Consider the following 20,669-nt stretch of genomic DNA (forward strand, 5'->3'; position numbering starts at 1 on the left):
CCACAGTTCTACTACTTTGTTCGGTGCACTTCTACCACTGACTGTGTCTCATTTGTGTCGGTCTTCATTGATGATACCCAGCCTTTCCTTACAGAAGGGAGATGCAGCCTGTTGATATTTTTTTTCTTTTTACCCTCCTCCTGACTGCTCCTGGCCATCCTAATGTCTTCTGCTACTCCCAACCACCGCCTACGCCTCCTCACCTAAAGCACTGACCTGGGATGTCTTTGAGCTTGCTCTAATGAACCGTAACTTCGAGCTATGTGCTTTTATGGGGCTGCCATTTATTTGCAGTCTTCTGAAGGGTTTTAGTTTAATTGTAGTTGTTTATCAGCTTCTGGTGTAAGAAAAATGTCTTAACCAAGGGTGCATTCGTCCAGTCAATTTTTAAGCAATGTGCAATTTCTCTTTTGTTCCTTGTATTGAATTCCCGTCAAAAGCAACCATTGGCAAAGCCAACTAGGCATTTTCCAGTCACTGCCATCAAATTATTGACGCCATTTGTCAGATGTTGCCATCTTATATCCAGGTAGTGCCATGATGGCAGTGCCTGGCACATGCCTATCCCATTCCTACATTAAAGCCAAAACGGTTGCTGCTTGTTTGTTCACGGGCCTGGGGGGGGGGCACTGTTAGCCTGGCACACGATGCATGCACCATGCCTGGCATGCAACGGGGCCGCAAGTAATGAGGTGCCATACTTCTCTAAATACCCTTTTCCTAGACGAGCAGAGGCACATGGGGACATTGGTACTTTCGTCTTCTTTTCTAAGAGGAGGGTCAAAGTGAGTGGCAGTCAGGATTGAGTGAGCATACTTCTTCATGCCTCCATGCGTTTTGAAAGCCCCCTTGCGAAAACAGGATATTTTGGTTTCATGTGTGCTTCTACCTTATAACATCCAGGATGGTATGGCTGAAAGACATCATCCTAGTTATTGATTTGTGGAAGTTATTTCAATTACCAACAGGTCCCGCTCCACAGGCACATGTGTAATGTGATGGTGTGAGCAGACGGCTTCAAAATAACTCTGGCCATTACATCCACAATAGTGACATCATGCGTTTGGTGGTCACAGTACAAAATAGGTTGCATTTCAAATAATGCCTGTCATTAATATCAACCCATGAATGGGGCTCACAAGTCATGCACAATGCATGCAGTTAACAAAATGTGTCAGTAATAACACTTTTGGGGGGGAAAGGGTGCTTCCCAAAAACATGTTTGCCCACAATGCCCTGCTGTGCCTCTTCACTTGCATGAAGAATGCTACTCCAAAAGTGGATCAAAAGTGAACAGAGATGTGCACATTCGTATGCCCATGTCTACACTGTGCAATGCACAGAAGGGTCGCAAGTGACCCTTCTGTATGTATGTTATATTCCTAGGCTAGCAGTCGTTTGCAGCTATTAATGCTGTCCCATATATACAATTCCTCTCCACCTCCGGCGATGGAAATGCATTTTTAATTTTACTAAAATACTGCATGTGCGACTTGGTTTACGGACCTAGCAGGTGATGGTCTTAATACATGTAAACTCCTTAGAATACTGAATGCGGTACTTCAGAGGAATAGCCTACTGAATTTACTCTCCTTCAGGAGGGAAATCAAAACAGCGCTATTTTAGTTCTAGCTAATGGCAGCTTTTTTTGTTGTTGGAAAAGCGAGCGCTTAGCTGCCTCCGGGTCGTAGCGCTATTCATCTATGCAACAAGAATACTGTACAACTTGTAATGACCTCTTATAGCAGTTAGTTAAGGTTCCTACCATCCAGGACACTGAAGATAAACGTCTGCCCCGGAACGCGAGGTCTAACTTTTACCCTGCCCATCTGCACCGTTGAAACGCTGTGATAAAACATCCCAACCCAACACAGTAATTTTAGATAGTTGTGTGGCTATAACGGGGTCTGCAAATAGAGTGGTTTTGAGAACTAGCAAATGCAAGCGATTAAACTCGCACACCCTCCCTCGAATAGGTAAACACTGCAGGGGTCGTGCCCTCGACGGTGTGCACGATAGGACCTATTTCTTCAGATTGCCTGGCTCATTAACTCCCAAGTGTTGACAATCACAGTACTTTGGCTGAACACATGCGTGTGCTCCTTTGAAAGGAAAACGAAAATTGACCATCATGCAAACAATTTGGAGGTCAGTTCTCGGCTCGGTGGTGTGCTTAGCTTTGTTCTTGCAACACTGGAACGAAAAGGCTTACTGAAATGCTGTCCTCTCTTTTGCTGTACATATGCGAAACACGATGCATTTTGCATTTTTATATTTCCGAAGGGCAGGGGTGTGGCTAGGCCTGGAAAAGATCTGGGGCTATGCTAATATCGGAACTGTCAGGGCTCGGTGCTATCTAGCCTTTTTAGTTGTCACTCATGAGCCTCTATCCAGGGCTACAACCAAATGACCCAGGGCTATAGCCCTCCCCCTGCACCCTGTTAGAACCCCCCTGCAATCCCTCTGCGGTATGGGCCAACAAAAATTTGATGTGATTTGTTACACCCACATAGAGCTGCTCCAAATAATTGCAGCCGTTTAGACATGTGCTTGCTATAGTTTGAACAAAAGTCTATATTAGAATAAGATCGTATATAGTTAAGCAGATACCGTTGAGAAGCAGCAAACCCTTTTATTGTGTCTTGAAAGCAGATCTCCAACACTTACTTGATAATCACTTCTTTATTGAGCTTCTCCTGCAACCATTTATGATATGTAGGACTAGTTACTTAACTGTCCCAACCAGTCCGACATATGATACTTTATGCCAGCGCAGCACCCCGCTCAGGAGGAGTGCCGCAGTGCGACCCCTCACTGCAGTTCCTTGCGCTTAAATCTCTTTTGCACGCTGAGCCTCGTTTCCTGTCCCTCGAGTCAAGTTTCCCAAAATGACGGCCAGAGCCGCTCTCGCAAGACTTTCTCTCCACATACCTCCTTTTCTTGAGCAGCATGGTCCTTCTCCATTACAAAGTATTGGTACCTCGTAGAGCTCCTCCTTTCACGCTGCGGGCTGCCCGTATTCGCTCCTTAAACTGGGTGATGTTTCTTCGTCGGCTTCCTCTCTAATAACTGTCGGTGCCAGAGCATCCCATTCACCCCGCTGTTCACTCCCTCTACTCATCTCTTCTTCCCTTTCTCTTGAATTGCTGGTCATTCCTTGTTCGCTCTCCTCTATGGTGACTCCATTTCCCTTTTCAGGACTTTTCCCTTGCGTGTGGGGTGAGGACCCCTTTTCAGCAGTGAGCCCCTTTTCCAACCCAGCCGCTCTCTCCAGGTTCTGTTTCCCATCTTGCATACATACATGATTTGTAAATTGTTGTGCTACCTGGAAGGGTTGGCTGTACCGAGACCCTGTCATGCAATCCTTGTGAGGTAGACGGATTTTCACCATGTCTCCTTCATTTACCTCTGTTCTTTGCACTGCCCTATGATCGTCACCCCACCTTTCCACATGTTCATTGCTCTTCTTGATTCTCAAAGCTACATCGTCAATATTTATGGGGTCATCCTCCCTCACTTTGGATAGCCATTGAGGCACTAGCATGAATGCAGCCCTTCTGCCTCTCAGCATGTGAAATGGCAACACATCAGTGGTTCCATTGGGCATTAATCGGTGAGCAGCCACTGTTTCTTTCACAGTCTTTTCTGTATCCTTGCCTGATGCCATGGAAAGTTGCAAGGCTCCTTTTTATGAATCGATTTGTCCTTTCTACTAGCCCATTGGCTGGGGGATGATTCAGGGCTGCTTTTATCTGCTTAATGTTATTCTCTCTCATGAAGAGGAGCAAGCAAAGAAAAAGAGCGAAGGCACGAAGGTGCACAAGGACGAGGAAGCACAGTTAATAAAAAATAGGACCCAGAACGAAGAACGCGGGAGTGGACATCGAAAGAGACAAGGGAAGAAAGATGGACAGTAGGAAGACCATGAGGGGCTTGAATACAATACAGAGAAAATTCAATTTCAGTCGATTATGGTAGTGAAGCCATCAAAGAGAGGCTAGGGAAGAAGAAATGGAATCACGAATAGGCATGGAATACAAGAGACGAATTGAAGAAGACTTTAAAGGAGCTAAACAAGAGACAGGAAGACCAAAGAGAAGTGCAGAACAGTAGAATAATCGTGAGGAAATTAGAGCATATAGTTTAGTAGCACTGAAAGTAGGGAAAGCCTTAACATTACAGATGTTAGATATGGAATTGACAGCAGCGAGAAATGATTGAAATGTGATAAGTGAAAGATAGGTCAGTATCAAGATGAAGACCAAGATTACAGGCAGTAAGATGTATAGGAAGGTGAGAAGGTGGAAATTGAACAAAGGGAGGTGGAACAGAAGGAGTGATAGTACAAGCTGAGAAGAAAAGAACTTCCATTTTCGAAGCATTAAGAACTATAAAGTGATCAGACATCCAGGTTTTAATAGCAGAGAGACAAGCCAAGAGATTCATGTGAATGGTAAATCTGAAGGAGAAAGATACAAAGAGTCGGGTATCATCAGCAGCAGACCCTCCACTTCATAAATCTCTCTTGCAACCTTACAGTATGGTCTTAAGCCTTCCAAAATGGCTCTTTCACTCGGCCATCCATTTCTGACCCATTTGGTCACTTGCATGACAAAATCATCTTTGGCCGTTCTTCTAGCCAGTGGCTTTCACTCATCTCCATGAATTCTTTACTCCAAGTATCCAACTGATGCCACCTCCCACTCATCTTGCAGGAACGTGATTGCCTTGCCTCCTTGCACCGGTAGGCCTGACATACATTCAGCTTGTGCATTCCTCCATCCTGGGATACGCACTCTCATATGTATACTCCTGAAGTGTTGCTGCTGTGCACGCCAAATTTGGAGTAGATCTCTTCGCCGCATTTGGGCTCAACATGTGCAACAATGGCTTGTGATCCATAACTAGATCAAACTTGGTGCCCCACACATAAGTCCTAATTTACTCCACTGCCCAGGCGCAAGCCATCATCTCTTTCTCCACTGTGGAACAGTTTTTCTCCGCATCTGACAGTGCCTTTTATTCATATTCCACGATGTGTTCTGCATCTCCTCTTTTCTGCATAAATGTCATTCCTAACCCATATGCACTCACATCACTGGTGATGTAGGTCTTCTACTGTTGATGTAGGTCTTCCACATCGGATTGAATGGTCATAGGAATGGGACTTCAACGATCATCGTCTTTACCTCTTCAAATACTCTCTTCTGTTTGGGCCTCATTCATACTCTGTCCCCTTCTTTAGTAGTTCTCTCGAGCGCTGTCATTTCTGAGAATCAGGGTACAAACTTGGCATCATACTTTTCAAGTCCTAAGAACGATTGTACTTCTTCCTTATTGGCCAGCACTGCAGCCTTTCCAATTGCCTGCAGCATGTTTTTCTTGGTACTGATGCCTTATTGTGAAATCTTGTATCACAAATATTCCACCTTCCTTGCCTTAACCAAACGCGTCTCATGTCGCAACTTCACTCCTGCCTCTTGCAGTTTAGTAAGCACATTTCTTAACATGATATTGTGAGTCTCCTCACCTTCGGCATAAATGAGGATACCATCCTGAAAGTATGAGACATTGCCAGTGTTTTGCAACAGCGAGACCATCATTCTTCGGCACACCAAGGCGGCAGATGACAAGCCAAATGTCATTCTGGTGAATTGGGTGCCAAACGATGTGATGAACACTGTCAAAGGCCTCAATTCTTTGTGCAAACTTATTTGGTGATATGTATCCCGCATGTCCAACTTTGAGAAGTACCTGGCTTCTTTTATCATTAAGATCAATTTGGTTATGCCTGGCAATGGGTAGTTATCTGTTATAATTTCTAAATTGAGACTGCGGAGATCAATGCAGATTTTAATATCATTGGACTGTTGCTTTTTAATTGGTACCTCTAGGCTTAGCCCCTCTGATGACTTCACTGTTTCGATCATGCCCTCTTTGATCATCTTCCTAAATTGATCTTGCAATGCACTTCTCTCTGTCAGAGGGACCGGTGTAACTTTGTGCTTGATTGGCACTGCACCTTTTCTTGTCTCCAATAGCAAAGCAGCATCAGTGAAATCAACACAGCTGGTGAGTTGGGGAGACCGATACAAGACCGGTTTGTGTTGAAGCCAAGGGTGCAAGCAGCAACATTGTATGGCGAGCGCTGGACAAACCTTGTTAAACGCTTGATATATGAGACGCGATACCTATTAAAGGTTTTGTGTTAAAGTGGGTCTGAGCCTGGTGGTGGGGGATATGATATGATATTTATAACGCACCTATACACAAGTGTTTCACTGCGCAATGAGGCAAAGGAGGGTAAACAAAGAGAGGAAAAAGACAACAATCTTAGTAGGCCTAGTGACATTGAGATTGCACAAGTGCAAGGCTGAGGGTAGGGGACAAGTGCCAGAGGAAGGGCAAGTGCAGGACACATGATCAAAAACAAGTAGTGCGGCCAGCAGGTGGCAGTGCAAGGGTTAAGTGCAGACAACAGTGTCTGAATAAGTGCAGGTAAACGGACTGTAGGGTTGCAGATACAGACCCAAGTGCCAGGGTTGCCAGGAGGCAGTATAGGTGTGCAGATGGGCGGGCAGGGACCTGGGCCCAAAGTTCAGAGGGTGGCTAAGTGACCAGTGCAGTATCAGAAGAGAGCAGGCAGAAGCAAAGAGGAACGTCTTGAGATGCTTTGGGAACCAGAGATGGTTCTGCTCATGTTTCAGAGAGGCAGGAAGGCTGTACCAGAGGGAGGCGCCAGCCGAAGAGAGAGATCTGCCCCAACTCGTTGCTTAGAGAAGCGCCTGACCCTCAGGGAGTTGGACGTGGAGGAGTGAAGAGTTCGAGAAGGAAGATATTTCCGAAGCCAGAGTTGGAGGTATTGCGGCCCCAGAAGGGCTTGTGGAAAATGCAAAGGGTCTTGAACTTGATCCTTGCAGCCACTGGGAGTCCATGGAGAGATTTCAGGGCTGGAGAGATACAATCCCTGGGCTAGAGGCCAAGGACAAATCTTGCAGTCCTGCTCTGGATGAATTGTAGAGGACAGAGAGTAGAGGCAGGCAGATTTAAAAAGAGGCTGTTGCAGTAGTCAAGCCTAGAGAGAACCAGAACTCTGGAGACAGTGAGCTTCTGACGGAAGGCAAGGAAAGGAAGAATAGCTCTGAGGAGGTGCAGTTGGTAGTTTGACTTCTTAGAGACGTCAAGAGATGTGAGGAGAGAAGGAGAGGGTGGAGTTGAAGATGACCTTGAGGTTCTTCGCCTCACAGGTGGGAGCAGGAGGGGGGTCCAAGGGAGGCCGACCAGAGAGTGGCAGGAAAAGGTGCATGTGTGCCGATAAGGAGGATCTCTGTCTTATTGGCATTCAGGCAGAGATGAGATCATTGGCGGCAAACCACTCCTGGATTGCGCAGACAATCCGGGATGAGAGAAGGAGCAGAGGCGGCAGAGGGGAGCCTGTAAGCGAGTTCAGTGTCATCCGCATAGCACTGAAAGTTGGACCAGAGAGCTACAATGCGGTGGGCGAGAGGTGCCAGGTTTTGGTTGAACAACCTTGGAGAAAGGTTAGACCCCTGGGGAGCACCACAGGTAGAGATAGAGAGAGAGGAGATGAAGGACCCAAGTTGGACCTGGGAGGGTTGGACTCAGAGGAAAGAAGTCAGCCAGGCCAGAGACTGATCAGTGATACCCAGGTTATCAAGTAAGATGAGGACCGAGGAGAGGTTGGCATCAAGGTTAGAGAGCAGGTCTTCACGGATGTACAGGAGAGCAGTTACCATGCTTCTGGATGCTCTGAAGCCAGACTAATGATCATGGAGACAACCAACAGATTCAGTGTGAAGATTAAGCTGGGAGATGGGCAGCTTTTCCAAGAGTTTGCCCAGGAAAGGAGTGATGAGATCAGGCGATAATTAGCCGGACAGGAGGGGACGGCTGAATGTTTCTTGAGCAGAGGGTGCACAAGAGAGTGCTTCAGGGGGCAAGGGAAGGTTGCAGTGGCGAAAGAGTGGTTGCAGAAGGGACCTCGGTTGAACAGAAAATCACCCGATAAGTTGTATATGTGAAATCCTAAGAAGAATATTAAAGGAACTTTAATATTTGTTGTGTTGCATCAGGCCCTCTGAAACGCATGGCAAAGAGACTTTGACACAAAAGGCCCTGATGTTGAGGTCTTGAACTGCACCCTAGTGCTAGAGAAGCCAGAGAGTGTGCTTAAGCTCGAGTGTGCAGCCTTGTGCCCCATGCTGAAAATGTGGGGAAGGGAAGCCCATGGCTTGAATATCCTAGCATTTCGTTTCTTGAGCACTGTTCTTTTGCATAACATTGTTTCCCACACTATTTGTATTTAGAAGTAAAGATTGGCAATACGTTTATTAGTATAGGCCCTTTTATTTTGACGGACTCGATTATGTAAGGAACTCATAATGGCAACAGTAAAGACAGACACAAGTGATCACAGTTCAAAGGTGCCTAATCTAGACCTAAATCTAAGATGGGAGCAAGCTACGACCATCAAATAATAATAAGGCAGTCTAAGTGGGGTTTTGTCAAATAAAAGGGGCCTATACTAAGAAAAACCTATTGCCAATCCTTACACTAAATACAAACAATGAGTGTGGGTTAAGGGTCACAGGAAAGAAAGAGGTATTCACAAATAATAAGTCGGGATGCAGTAGTCAGTGTCTCCCTTCCCCACCTTTTCAGCACGGGACAAGGTAGAACTTAGGAGCACAGCACATTCTCAAGCTTTCCCAGCACAAGCCAACAGTTCCGCTTTCAACTATCAAGGCCTTCAGTGGTTAAGTCTCTTTTCTACAAAAAGTCTCTTTCGTCCGAGGATCTGATATGTTCCAAAAATAATAAAAAAAAGTTCCTTTCTGCGTGCACATTGGGTGATGCCTTTTCACCCCTGGAGCCCCCTCTTCTGGGCTCAGATCCCCAGAAAATGTCTTTCTATATTCGGAGCTTCTGTGTTTTAATCTTTTGCTTCTGAGGGCCTGATATATTCAAACAACAAAACAGAAAGTTCTCTTCTGTGTCTTTAGAGTGATGGTTTGTCATTCTTGGGTCCCCCTATTCCGGGCTCAGAACCCTCTCGAATTTCAGCCTCCCTCCATCAGGTTCACTACGGCTTTCCACACAATTTCATCTGTGCCATTCACAAATCTTAATGTATTTTTGAACAGTTCACTGTGGACATCCCTCTTCCAGGTTCACTCTTGTCAACCCCTGTATATTGGGACGTCAGACTTCGCCCCCTCTCTATTGGCATCCCTCTGTCAGGTTCACTCTTGCCAACCTTTGCAATTCACAAAATGCAGGATTCTCTTCCCTTAGCTTCACTTTCATTTGCCGGTCAAAGACTTCCGACTGTACGTAGGATTTTACTAAACTCCTGTATGACCACTTTTACCCTTTTCTCGTGCTGTTCTCAAGGCCTTCTGGTAATGGTAGTTTCAACAATTAGCTGTTTTGCTACTTTGTTCAACACAGTTCGGTTTCGTATCGGTTCTCCCCTCGATGCACCGGTTGTGATGAACCGCTCAGCTTTTCTCTTCTCTGGAGATAAGGCCGGTACCACAGTGGCCAGCGTCTCCACTCCGCTTAGTTATCAGTGGAGGAGGGGCTTGTGTACCGTTGACATCTGCTGCAACACATGCTGGCTATTGTTCGTGGTCTTAAGTTTCCTTCTGTGGGTGTTTCACAGGCCTGGCTTGGAAAGGGCAAGGTTGCTTCTCTCCTCGTCACCCTTTAGATTTGCAACGTCTTTCTCCTCCTTTTCAACTGCCGTACTGAGCTATCTCTCTCGTCATGCGGTCTGCTTTGCTCGTATTGTGCTCTCGTGCTCCACCTGTTATCCCTGTGGGGGTGGGAAAGGGTCATCAGGTGTGTGAGAGATTCTTGTTAATTGCTTCACTTTGCCTGACTCTGGCGTTGGGACATGTCAGGTAAACGGCTTTGGTGTTTGTCCGTAGTCTTTCGCGATGGGTGAAAGTGTTTGTGTTGTAAAAGGGGGAAGTGTCATGAGGAATGATATTGTTCGTCCTAGGGGTCTTGGTACGTTCAGAAGGGTGAGATTGGTAGGGTTTGTGAAACAAATGGGAATGACTGGGATTATCATAAAATGAGCTGGGTAAATTGTGGGAATGGAAGTGTTTTGTCTGGGCGGACTGGGAGCGCGAGAAATAGTAATCCGAGCAACGGAAAGGAAAATTACTGGGAGTATTCGGGTAAAAAATCCACTGGGAAACAGGGACTCTCGGGGTTGTGGTTTTCGAATTTAATGGGGTTTGGGTTTGAAGGGGATTCATATAGGGGAGATTCTTTAGGAGCAAGGGAGGGCGAATTGGTATAGTTTATAAAAGCCTTAAGTAGTAAACCCGGCTCACTGCAGAAGCAGGAGGAATCCAGCAGATGTGGGGCCTCTCTGAGGTGGACCATCTCGTCCATAAAATACACTAATACCGCCACAGCAACGGCTCTGTGGAGCCACACAGACCAAAGAGAAGGAAAGCAGGAATTTGTGCTTAACGCGTACAGAGCCAACAGTGACCTGATACTCTGAGAGGAATTGTTTGTGCTCCCCTGTGAAGATAAGTGTAACAGGAAGGCGAGGTGGGGTCCAGGGAGCCTGAAGAGTGAAGTATTCCTTGGGAGTGATCTGCCTCATCACAGTAGTGATACCCAGAGAACCAAGAGTCAAATATTCTTTGGGAGTGATCTACATTGGTGACATGAGACAACATAAATCTCATGAGTGGGAAACCCAACATATTTGAAAGATACCAAAAGGACGAAGAACAGTCACAAAGTAATCTCCCCATGGTCAAGATGTAAAAAGTCTGGACAAAGTGCCACCAATAAGAAGAAGAGTTGATAAAGTCTTAAATCTGTTGTTCCAAATTCTTATGAGGAAATAAAGAATCTTCTAAAGACTTGTACAAAGGACTATCAAGGAACAGTTTCCAAAACTCTTCCAGATAGACCAGAGGTCATTCTTCAGATGTATTTGGTAAATCGGACTCTGGTGCAAGAGACTGCTGTGACGCCAGCCGAAGACTGGATTGTTTCACCAAGAGAAGGGAGACATTCGAATTGAATTGAATTGAATTGAATTATTGAATTCATTGAACTCTTTTTTTCTTGGTTTATTTGTTAACCACTTAACTGCCATGGGTATTTCCCCACAGTGCCAAGGCCTTTTTTGGTGATTTTGGTATTTCACCATTCAATCTTAACTTTTTTGTTACAAGAGATATCTCAGCCAAATGTGGCCCCCTTTTTTCCCACATGTAGGCAGTCGTAATGCCACACAGGAATCCTAGTTTGCTGTAGGGGACTAAGAGAAAATAACCAAAAAGGGAAACATTTTTGGATTTTTCAGAATATGCCAATAAAATGTTTTTACAAAGAAGCTGTGGTTTTTATCCTTGTAAGAGCTAGGAACAAATGGTTTGCTGTGCTGAATTCACCATTTTCCAGGCCTTCAAGAACAGGTTGAGTGGAAACCAAAAAAAACATATTTTGATATGCTAATCAGCCGTTTTGAAAGAGGTAGACGATTTTGGCCTTTTTTGTCCAATAGGACATGCGTGGAAGGAATGTATGAAAAGGGTAGGAAAGCTGAATGGGAAGCCAGAAAGACCTACATTTCTGAAAAGTAGACAAAATTCCAAGTTTAGGAAGGGGTGATTTTCGCAGGTCAGGCAACAACTATGTAGGGAAGAATTCCATAGTTCTGGCGAAAATCGGGAAAATGACAGGAAAGAAAAGCAATTTCCGCTCATTTCACTCTGGTCACCCACCGAAACACGCTACCAACAACACATGGCCTACCTTCCCGAGTTTCCACAGGTGTCGCGACATAAACGGTACCTCACATGTGTGGGTGCACTTACTTGGGCGCAAAGGGGAAAGCCTAAAATACTGGTAGACCCAAGTCTTTTCGCAGAGCCGATTTTCTCGAATTTTGCTCATGTGGACAACCTACAGATTTGGGCCTAGGGTGTCGAAGCCACCAAGGAAAACAGGGAACCCCATGCATTCTGAAAAGAGGACACCCGTGGGAATCCACAGAGGTTTGACTTGCGTGAATCGCCCCAGAATTCATTTGCACAATCCCCAGCAAAGTCCGAAATTTGGCGGGAAAAACAGAATTTCTGCAAATTTCAATCGGGTCACCCACCGAAACACGCTGCTAGCACCACATGTCCTACTTTCCTGCATTCCCACAGGTGCCCTTACGTAAACGTTTCTTTAAAATTGTTGTGCCCCTTTCCTAGGGGCAGATGGGCACATGCATGTGTTCCCCTCTGCCCCCAGGGGGGAAATACGTACTTCCCAAGGCTTGGGGGGGCCTTTGCCTATGTTTCTGGTGGCCTCTCCCCCAACCCCAAATGGATGGGGGGCATCTCATGATCTCATGTACCCCTTCCTAGGGGCAGAAATCTGCCCCCAGGGAGGGCTACATGAGTTGCCCCACCATCCATTTAGGGTGGGGGTGAGAGAGCCACCTCCCTTTCAAAATTCCCTGGTGGCTAAATGTCCCACCCCCGCCCAAAACTTCATTTTTTAAATTATTTCTTGCCCCCTTCCCTGGGGGTAGATGATCACCCATCTGCCCCAAGGGTATTGCCCTCATGGTTTGGGGTCCAGGGATAGGATGAGGGCCGCTTACATAGTAAGCAACTCCTCCCCCCACTCCCAAAACAAATCCCTGGTGTCGAGTGGGCATTGCTGATCCGAGCGATACCCGCCCAGCAATGCTTCAGAAAAGGTGGCCTTGAAAAGGGGAGAGTCTCACTTGTGCCGTTCAGATCGAGGGTTAGCAGGTGCAAGCGCACCTTGCAGCCATTTCAGCTGCCACAGTGAAAATTACTTTCGGTTTCATGTCGGTGTGCATTACGCAGGCCGACGTGAATCTGAAGGTAATACAACCCCTGGGCCGTGAGGGAGGGTGTGCAGGGACTGCACAAAACTAAATACCAAAAAGGACAAGCTATCTCGTCCTTGGCACTACGGAGATAATGTCTAGGAGGAGATGGCTCATCCTTGGCATTTAAGGGGTTAATGGTGGGGATAGAGCTGTGGGTTTCGACAGAGGACAGTATATTGGTTTTTTGACTTGCATCCTTACGAGCACCCGAGTTATTCTGTATTGAGGAAGGGAAAACCCCTCTAGAAATAGGTAGAGACAGGTACTTTTCTGCATTTGCGTAAAAGTTTATAGCCAAAATAATACCACCATGTCAGCCTCCTTAATCCATTACACCACAGAACGCGGTACTGCGTTCTTCAGCTGAGGAGTATGTCAATTTCATTACTGGAGCACTACCACCAGTCTGACATTATTTCAACATATTGTCAAGTACACCAAAAAGAAACAAACACTTGGTGAAGTTGAAGAGCTCATTTTGTCACACAGATGGAGTTGTGTGACTATACGCACAGTGGTGACTAGGACGTTTATACTGCTGATCTAACCTTCAAAAACATACATGCAAACTCTCCATGTTGGCAGAGAATGTAATACTCAGACGGTCACAGATGTGGTAATCCCAAAATATCTGCAGCAGTTAATTGCCAATCTTGCCCACAAGGGAATTTGCGGGCGTGTGGCAAAGAAAAGTAAGGGACCCCATATGGTTCCTGTCACTTGATAAGCTGGTAGAACTCCCAATAGTCATGTCACTTGTCAGTGTACCACCTGCCCAGATGACCTTATACCTCTGCCAATATTGCGGCTCCCAGGCTCTGTCTTGGTGTATTTAGCAGCGGACCACTTCAGTCCCATGAGAGATGGCAAGTACATACTCATGGATTAATACTGAAGGTTCTGATTAACCTATATAACGTCTCAATTTGCAAATGACAGATGGTGAAATCAGAGGCCATGTTGGTAAAGCGCGTTTCTAGTGGTGAGATTATAAGCCTTATGGAGCAGGTATTTAGACAGATGGGATACCCGTCTGAGGTAATAAGTGAAAATGGGTTGCAATTTAAGTGTGCTGAAGTGGCCGTTTTTGCCAAAAACAAGGGAATGAAGTGGAAGTTTACGTCGTTGTATTGTCCCCAATCCAATGGATTGGTAGAGCAGTTTGAAAGTGATTTTTATGGTGCTGTGGGACAAGCAGTAAGGAATGGGATGAACATGAGAGAGACCTTGAGGGAAGTTAAGGAACACTAAGGTAGCACAGAGCGGTGTTATGGGAGTGTCGCCAGTCCAATAGATCAGGGTGAGAAGCTAATACTGTACTCATTCCTAGCTGGGTTAATAAAGTACTCAAGGGTAAGAAGGAATTAGGTGGAGTTCAGGGAAGGGGAGGTCAAGGAGGAGATTGTTGCAGGTGGAAGAGAAGTATAAAAACAATTATGACAAGAGACTGGAGATGATGAAATCATCTAGGGTTAAGTTGTTATCGTGGGTGAGAGTCAAGAAGTACCCATGTAGGAAAAGGGAAGCATCAATATTCCGAGTGGTGGAGAGGTTATTTAATGCTGTAATATTAGAAGATGGATCCATATGGAATATGGATGAAGTTGTGGACGGCAAGGAAGGGATTGGTGGACGGTTGTTGGCGATATGGGAAGACAAAATGTGGTTGATGTGTATGGTGATTGGGAGGATGTGGATGTGGCAGCTGGTGCAGTGGAGGTTGGTGTTCAGGAGGAGTGGCTAGATGGAAGAGAGATGGTTGGTGGCAAATCTGGACGTGTGAGAAAAGTGCCGATGTTGTTGAAGGATGTCAGTTAATGTGAGGTAGCCATTCCATTGTACATGATTGTTTTGTTTTGTATTGTCTGCTTTACGGTTTTAAGTCAAAATATGTTTGTGTTATTTTAGAGGTGTGATTATGTTAACTGTGAGACAGGCATGGTATCAGGAGATGACACAGACAACAAATGTAACAGTTTCAAAAACCTTTCTAAAAATATCAGGATGGGTGTAATGACTAACTTGCCCTATTACTATGGTGGGAATTGCCCTACCTAAAGGAACTAAGGAATGTCTATGTCTAACAGTCCAAAACAAACGTTTGTCTGTGTCAAAGCATATGCTTGCCCTCACATCTAATACTTCAATGTAGTGTACGGATATGTCAACTCAAAATAGTGTTGAAAGTAAACATATGGAGCGGTCTCTAGCTCCCTCACCCAAGTTCAGGACACAGTTCCAAAGGAAAATGTTCATTAAAGTCTTGGACTCCCTTTCTCCAAGCCTCGAGTCTAAGTTAACAACACACAAAGGTTCCAACAAACAATGTCTTTAAGGAGCCATGGGATCCTTCCCCAAGCCGTAAGTTCTGATACACAATCAACAGAGTTCCAAAGGGATTCAGGGATCTTCCCCAAGTTTCAAACTATAGTTCACAAACGTTCCTACCAACAATGTCTTTAAGAAGCCCTGAAATCAGAAGGTAGCAGCTCAAAGGAGCTCAGGGGATCCCTTTCCCAAGCTTCCTGCCTTGGCACACAATAAACACGACTCAAAATAGCTTGGGGTTCCCTTTGCCAAGCTTCAATTAATAACCTATGAGGTAATAGTTCAAAAGAGTTTAGGGGTTCCCTTCCCTTAGCTTCCAGCCTTCGTATGGATCCTTTAGAGGGGCTGAGTTCCAGCCTTAATTCACACAAAATAAATGTCTCAAGATTCCAGCTGTAATTCACACAAAACAAATGTTTCAAAGTAGCTTAGGCGCTCCCTTCCTCGAGCTTCTAGCCTTCGTCTGGACTAGCTGGAATTTCTTCCCCTGGTCTAGGCGCAGTTAATGGGCCGCACAGCCCATCCATTACAGGTCACACAACCAGTGTTTTCTGCCCTACCGTTCAGCCACCTCAGCAATTCTTTCAGTGTTTTCTGCCCTGCCGTTCAGCCACCTCAGCGATTCTTTCAGGCTCACAAATTAACAGTAATTCAAAGAATGGAAGGCTGTTTAATGTTTATTAACGTTTTGGTTTTTCTGTTCCACTAATATTCTTCCTTAGCCATCTACAAAAGCCTTCACTCTGCTGGTTTAGTGTAGCTAACTTCCCTCGGCTTCGCGTTTTACTCTACTAGCATTTTGGTTCCCAGCAACATTGTTTCTTTCATTATAGCAGCGTTTGTAACTCCAAGCCTTTTAATTTGAGTTCCATCGGTGCCTTTCGACAACGTGCTGGCTGCACACGACCATTCCGATACGATGTAATACCTTTAACTGTCTTTGCTTTCATACGTGTGCCAGGTTTCAATACAGTTCTATGAAACTCACCAACCGATGCGGTCTCTTCTCTGTTCAAAAGCTTCTTGATACTTGAGGTCAGGGTCTTAATGCTTGCCCCTCAAACACCACTAGAGGACATTTCCTCCCAGGGGAACAAGCACTTATTAAGCACTGCCAGGGGGCCACTGATCTCCACGGCGTCCTTCCCTCTCATACTCATGCTCCTTGGAGACACAGCTTCCTTGCGACATATCTACACTCCACTTGGCAATGCCTCCTTCCAGCGTCTTGGCGTCCAGTGCTCCTTCGGACTGTAGCGCTCGTTTGTTCACCCCCTCTCTCTCAGGTCTCTTTATATAAACCTGTGCCCCTTCAAGGGCTTTCAGGTGTGCACCATTTTCTTATTTGCCTGACTCCAATAAGGGCAATTATTGGGACATGCCCGACCTTTAGATCCTGAACTCTTAGGCTCCCTCTTCTTCGTCCTAGTACTAGAATGGTACTTTCTATTGGTAACCTGCATTACTTTTGGGATGATCATCTTCTTCCCAGTACTGGTCTTCACTTCAGGGGAATCAGCAGGATAAAAGTGACAATACCCTATGAAATCTGAGGGAGGTTGAATTATGTCACTGTCATGAAAGGGGATATACCATGTCTCACCCTCGTACTCTCTCTCCACCGAATTCCCATGGAGCCACTGCCCAGGTGATCCTCCCTTACTAGTCCACCCCCAGGGTTGGGATCCAAAAGCGATGGTCCTTCCCTGGCCACCTGAGCAGAAGATCCCTGGGAGTAGATGTGAGAGAACCTTCCGGTATCACACATAACTTAGTGATAATTGTTTGATGGGGTATATTGTGTAGTATCTGGATATCATTCCAGGTTCCTAGTTCTGGAACTGGGAACCTGGAAAGCGAGGTCAGTTGAAAGAGGCAGTTGGGAGAAGGCAGCAGTTTGCCGTGGGATATTTTTGCAATAAAGACTTTCCTTTATAGCATTTGCCTCACCAGCGATTATTCTACATTATGTTCCCTCTTCTTTACAGGGCTGGGAAGGTGGGACATTTTCTAAGACAGCACATGATTGGTTCTTCCATTGTGTGCCCTGTGTCACCTGTCCAAAGTGGTTTGCTCACTCATAATGCTGTTTTTGAAACGTGGGCTTATTAGTAGCTCTTTAGGTATTGGTCAGGGCTTTTTGAGGTTTAAATGGTTTAATGGTCAGCACCAGTCCTTTAAAAGGGGCCAAGCCCTCTGTGGCATTTTGGATCTGCAAACATGAGCAGATGCATTTAGGTGGTGTGCAGAAAGTTTGCTATTTCAAGCAACCATGAGTGTTCTGGTTCTCTTTCAGAAGGAAACATGTTGGTTTCTTGTGGTCTGTTTCCCTTGTGCATTCATCAAAAGTATGTGATTGGCCTATTCCGCTAGCCCAGTGGGGAGTAGCTTCATAAAACCCATTGCCTACATTGTGGGGGTGTCATTTCATTCTGGTATTGTTATTAATGAGGCATTTACAATGGTCATGCTCTCTATTTTTATAGTTTGAATCTATTGGGAGGCGCATTTGTCTACCCAAGCTTAATTAAAAATATTCACATTGAAAGCAATGTATATTTGTGTTCCCTGATCCTTTTTTCAACTAAACACAAAGCAGCATGTTCTTATTTTAAAATGTACAACTTGTAGAGACACCAGTGTTCGAAATAAATGATGATCTGAATAACACACGTTTGTCGGCACAGAGAAAATGTATAACATGCAACTAATTCCCTTCCGCCCTTCAAGTGTACTATGGCATACTGCGAGTGCTCCTCATAGCGCACAAGTCCTTGGGACAAGAATACTTGCTGACTCTCTCCTGTAACTGCGCTCCAATTGAAGCTAATCGTGGCTCACTTGCACATCTTGATAAATAGAGCTTGTAGAGTTTTTCAGCCAATACAAGTCTAGATGCAAATATTTAGGATGAACTGTTGATGTTATACTCATTGCATTTGTGTGGTCGTATCTTCCGGGGAAAAAATGAGGGGGATTTGTTCTGAATTGTACTGTGCATGCTTATGGTACGTTCTGTACATTTTTTCCTTGTATTTTTGGTACGTTTGAAAAAGGAATGACAGACCATAAGAAGAGACATGAATCTCTGTATTGGAAAGTTCCTTGAGAATTTTCATTGGGACAAATTTGATTGAAAAAAATGCAATCATTCGGATTTTCTTTTTTTCCAGACAAAGCCGAAAGAATGCAAGTTCTGTGTCACAAGACTCCTGGGAGCAGAATTATTCTCCTGGTGAAGGATTCCAGACGGCAAAAGACAATCCACGCTATTCCAGCTACCAGGGATCGAGAAATGGTTATATGGGTGGGCACGGCTTCAATGCGAGGGTCATGATGGAAGCCCAGGAACTACTTCGACAGGAACAGAGACGGAAGGAGCAGCAACTTAAAAAAAAGACATCTCCTGAAGGACCAAACAATTATGACTCATACAAGAAAGTCCAGGACCCTAACTTTGCAGCTTCTAAAGGTCCATTCAGGCAGGATGTCCCACCATCCCCTGCCCAAGTGGCCAGGTTGAGTAGAGTACAGACGCCAGAAAAGGGACGACCGTTTTATTCCTGAGTTCAATGGAAAACCTGAAAAGTGTATATGGCAATAACGAACATTTTCTTATAAAGACTTTGTATTTTGAAAACTTTTTACATGGAGGGTACTTTGACATGTTTTTGTTGTCTCTTTCAGTGCCTTGAACGATATGGACAAAGCAGTAGTCCGCCTTTGTCAAATTTTCCAAGTGTTATTGTTTTTTTTCATGGATGGGTTTCCAATGTTTGACAATCATTTGTAAGATATTTATCAACACTAAAAACTATATAGTCAATGGCTCTATCCCCGTTTAATAAATTATGATGTTGGGCTGTATTGTTTTGTAACTTTGCATTTTCATTCACAGAATTTACAATATTTTGGGATTAAATTAAATGGGAGTTAATTATAATCAACCATGCATTTAATTTGTCTGTAATGGTTTCCTACTAAGTTTTCGGTGGATGAAAATGGCTGATTGCTACTAAAGAATACAGCTGTGATTAATTTTCGATGGAATCTTTTAAACTTGTCTTTTTATTTATCCTGTACAAATCTTGCTACACTTTTTCCTTTTGAAAAAGAATTGAGTCAGACGTGAAAGTGTGTTTTTGTTTAAAATGAAGGGTCCCTGTTACACTGCCTTTTCATCTCAGTATCCAGCCATACTCAGCTGCAAAAAGAATTGAAACCGTTTTGTGTGGAACATATATTGTGTCCATCATGTCCATGTGCAAGTTTGTTGATCTGTAATTGTCAACATTAAATCAGGGCTTAGGATACTAGCCAATAAGAAGTGATGGGGATGGGGTGAATTGCAGGAAAGAAATCATGCATCATGGGCTAGGCCACTGAGGTATCCCCATTTCATTTTTAACACCACCAAAATTCAGTCAACTAAGGAATGATCTACAGATCTTTAACCTTGCCATGTATTTCACTTGCGAGAGGAGTGTGTGTTGGCAGGAGTGGGAAGTTGTCAAAGCAGACAAACTGGGTGAAGCAACTTGTTTCATTTTTCAGGAAGTGGTTTCTTCGAAAATACGCCTTGCGCTTCCCTACGCCGCCTATTTAGTGTTGTTACGTCAAGTTGAAGAAAGTGTGGTGGCTTGCGTGGGAAATGTAAATGGAGGAACTTTGTTACATGGCATGCTGCATCAGACCCATGTAAAAAATGAACAAACTCAAAAGACATGTTGGATGGTGGTGATGCGTTCATCTGCATCATGGACATTGAGCGTGTTACAGCGGCTGCTTCTCTATGTGTTGGAAACCGTTTGTTGGTCGGCTTGCTGAAGTGCCTGTACATCCCAATGTAAAACGCTCTCCGTATCATGTATAGAAAAAAGAAAGAGCACCATAGAGTTTTGTATTGCGCTGGTTACATCGAATTGCCTATTTTTGTTTACTGGTATATTTTATTTTTGTCATCCTTTTTTAAAAAGAAATATATGTGAATCTCTTCTGCACATGTAAGTGTCTTGTAATCCTGTTTTTTTTATCCATGTACTACAGTGTTTTAAAAACGCTACTAATATAAGCTGAGTAATTTCGGATGACGATGGCTCTTATGGCAGCGAGTTTACAAAATGGAGTAGAGCAGCTTGCCCCTGTAAATACAAACTTGAGAATAAAAGACTGTTTCCATCCTTTTTTGAGTGATTTTCCTCACCATCTTTGAAGCGTCTGCAGGTGGCATTAAAAGTAGGTGTTTAGCGCATGTAGTGAGGGAGGAAATACATGATTGTCCTTGCAGATTATACCGGAATGACAGTACCCTTTGAATCCGCAAGCGACCCCTCCCAGATAATGACCTTCGTCGTTTGGAAGAGACATTCTGAGATGTAAAAAAAAAAAAAAGTATTTTTCATGCAGCATAATTAGAATTGGACTATAA

At 44.6% G+C, this 20,669-nt stretch overlaps 1 protein-coding gene across 8 annotated transcripts in view; it reads left to right on the top strand.

Moving 5' to 3' along the window:
- The window catches only part of PARD3 (par-3 family cell polarity regulator), a 2,149,932-nt gene extending 2,129,508 nt beyond the window's left edge, over nucleotides 1-20,424 (top strand). For all 8 annotated transcript variants that reach the window (XM_069648049.1, XM_069648048.1, XM_069648046.1 and 5 more), the window contains one exon: nucleotides 18,415-20,424. In XM_069648049.1, coding sequence (XP_069504150.1) covers nucleotides 18,415-18,808 — 394 coding nt within the window. In that variant the 3' untranslated portion in view covers nucleotides 18,809-20,424. The remainder of the gene's footprint in view (nucleotides 1-18,414) is intronic.
- The last annotated feature ends 245 nt before the right edge of the window (nucleotides 20,425-20,669 follow it).

Source organism: Ambystoma mexicanum, chromosome 2q (assembly GCF_040938575.1).
Source record: "Ambystoma mexicanum isolate Mex_15411 chromosome 2q, UKY_AmexF1_1, whole genome shotgun sequence".
NCBI classification, from domain to species: Eukaryota; Metazoa; Chordata; class Amphibia; order Caudata; family Ambystomatidae; genus Ambystoma; species Ambystoma mexicanum.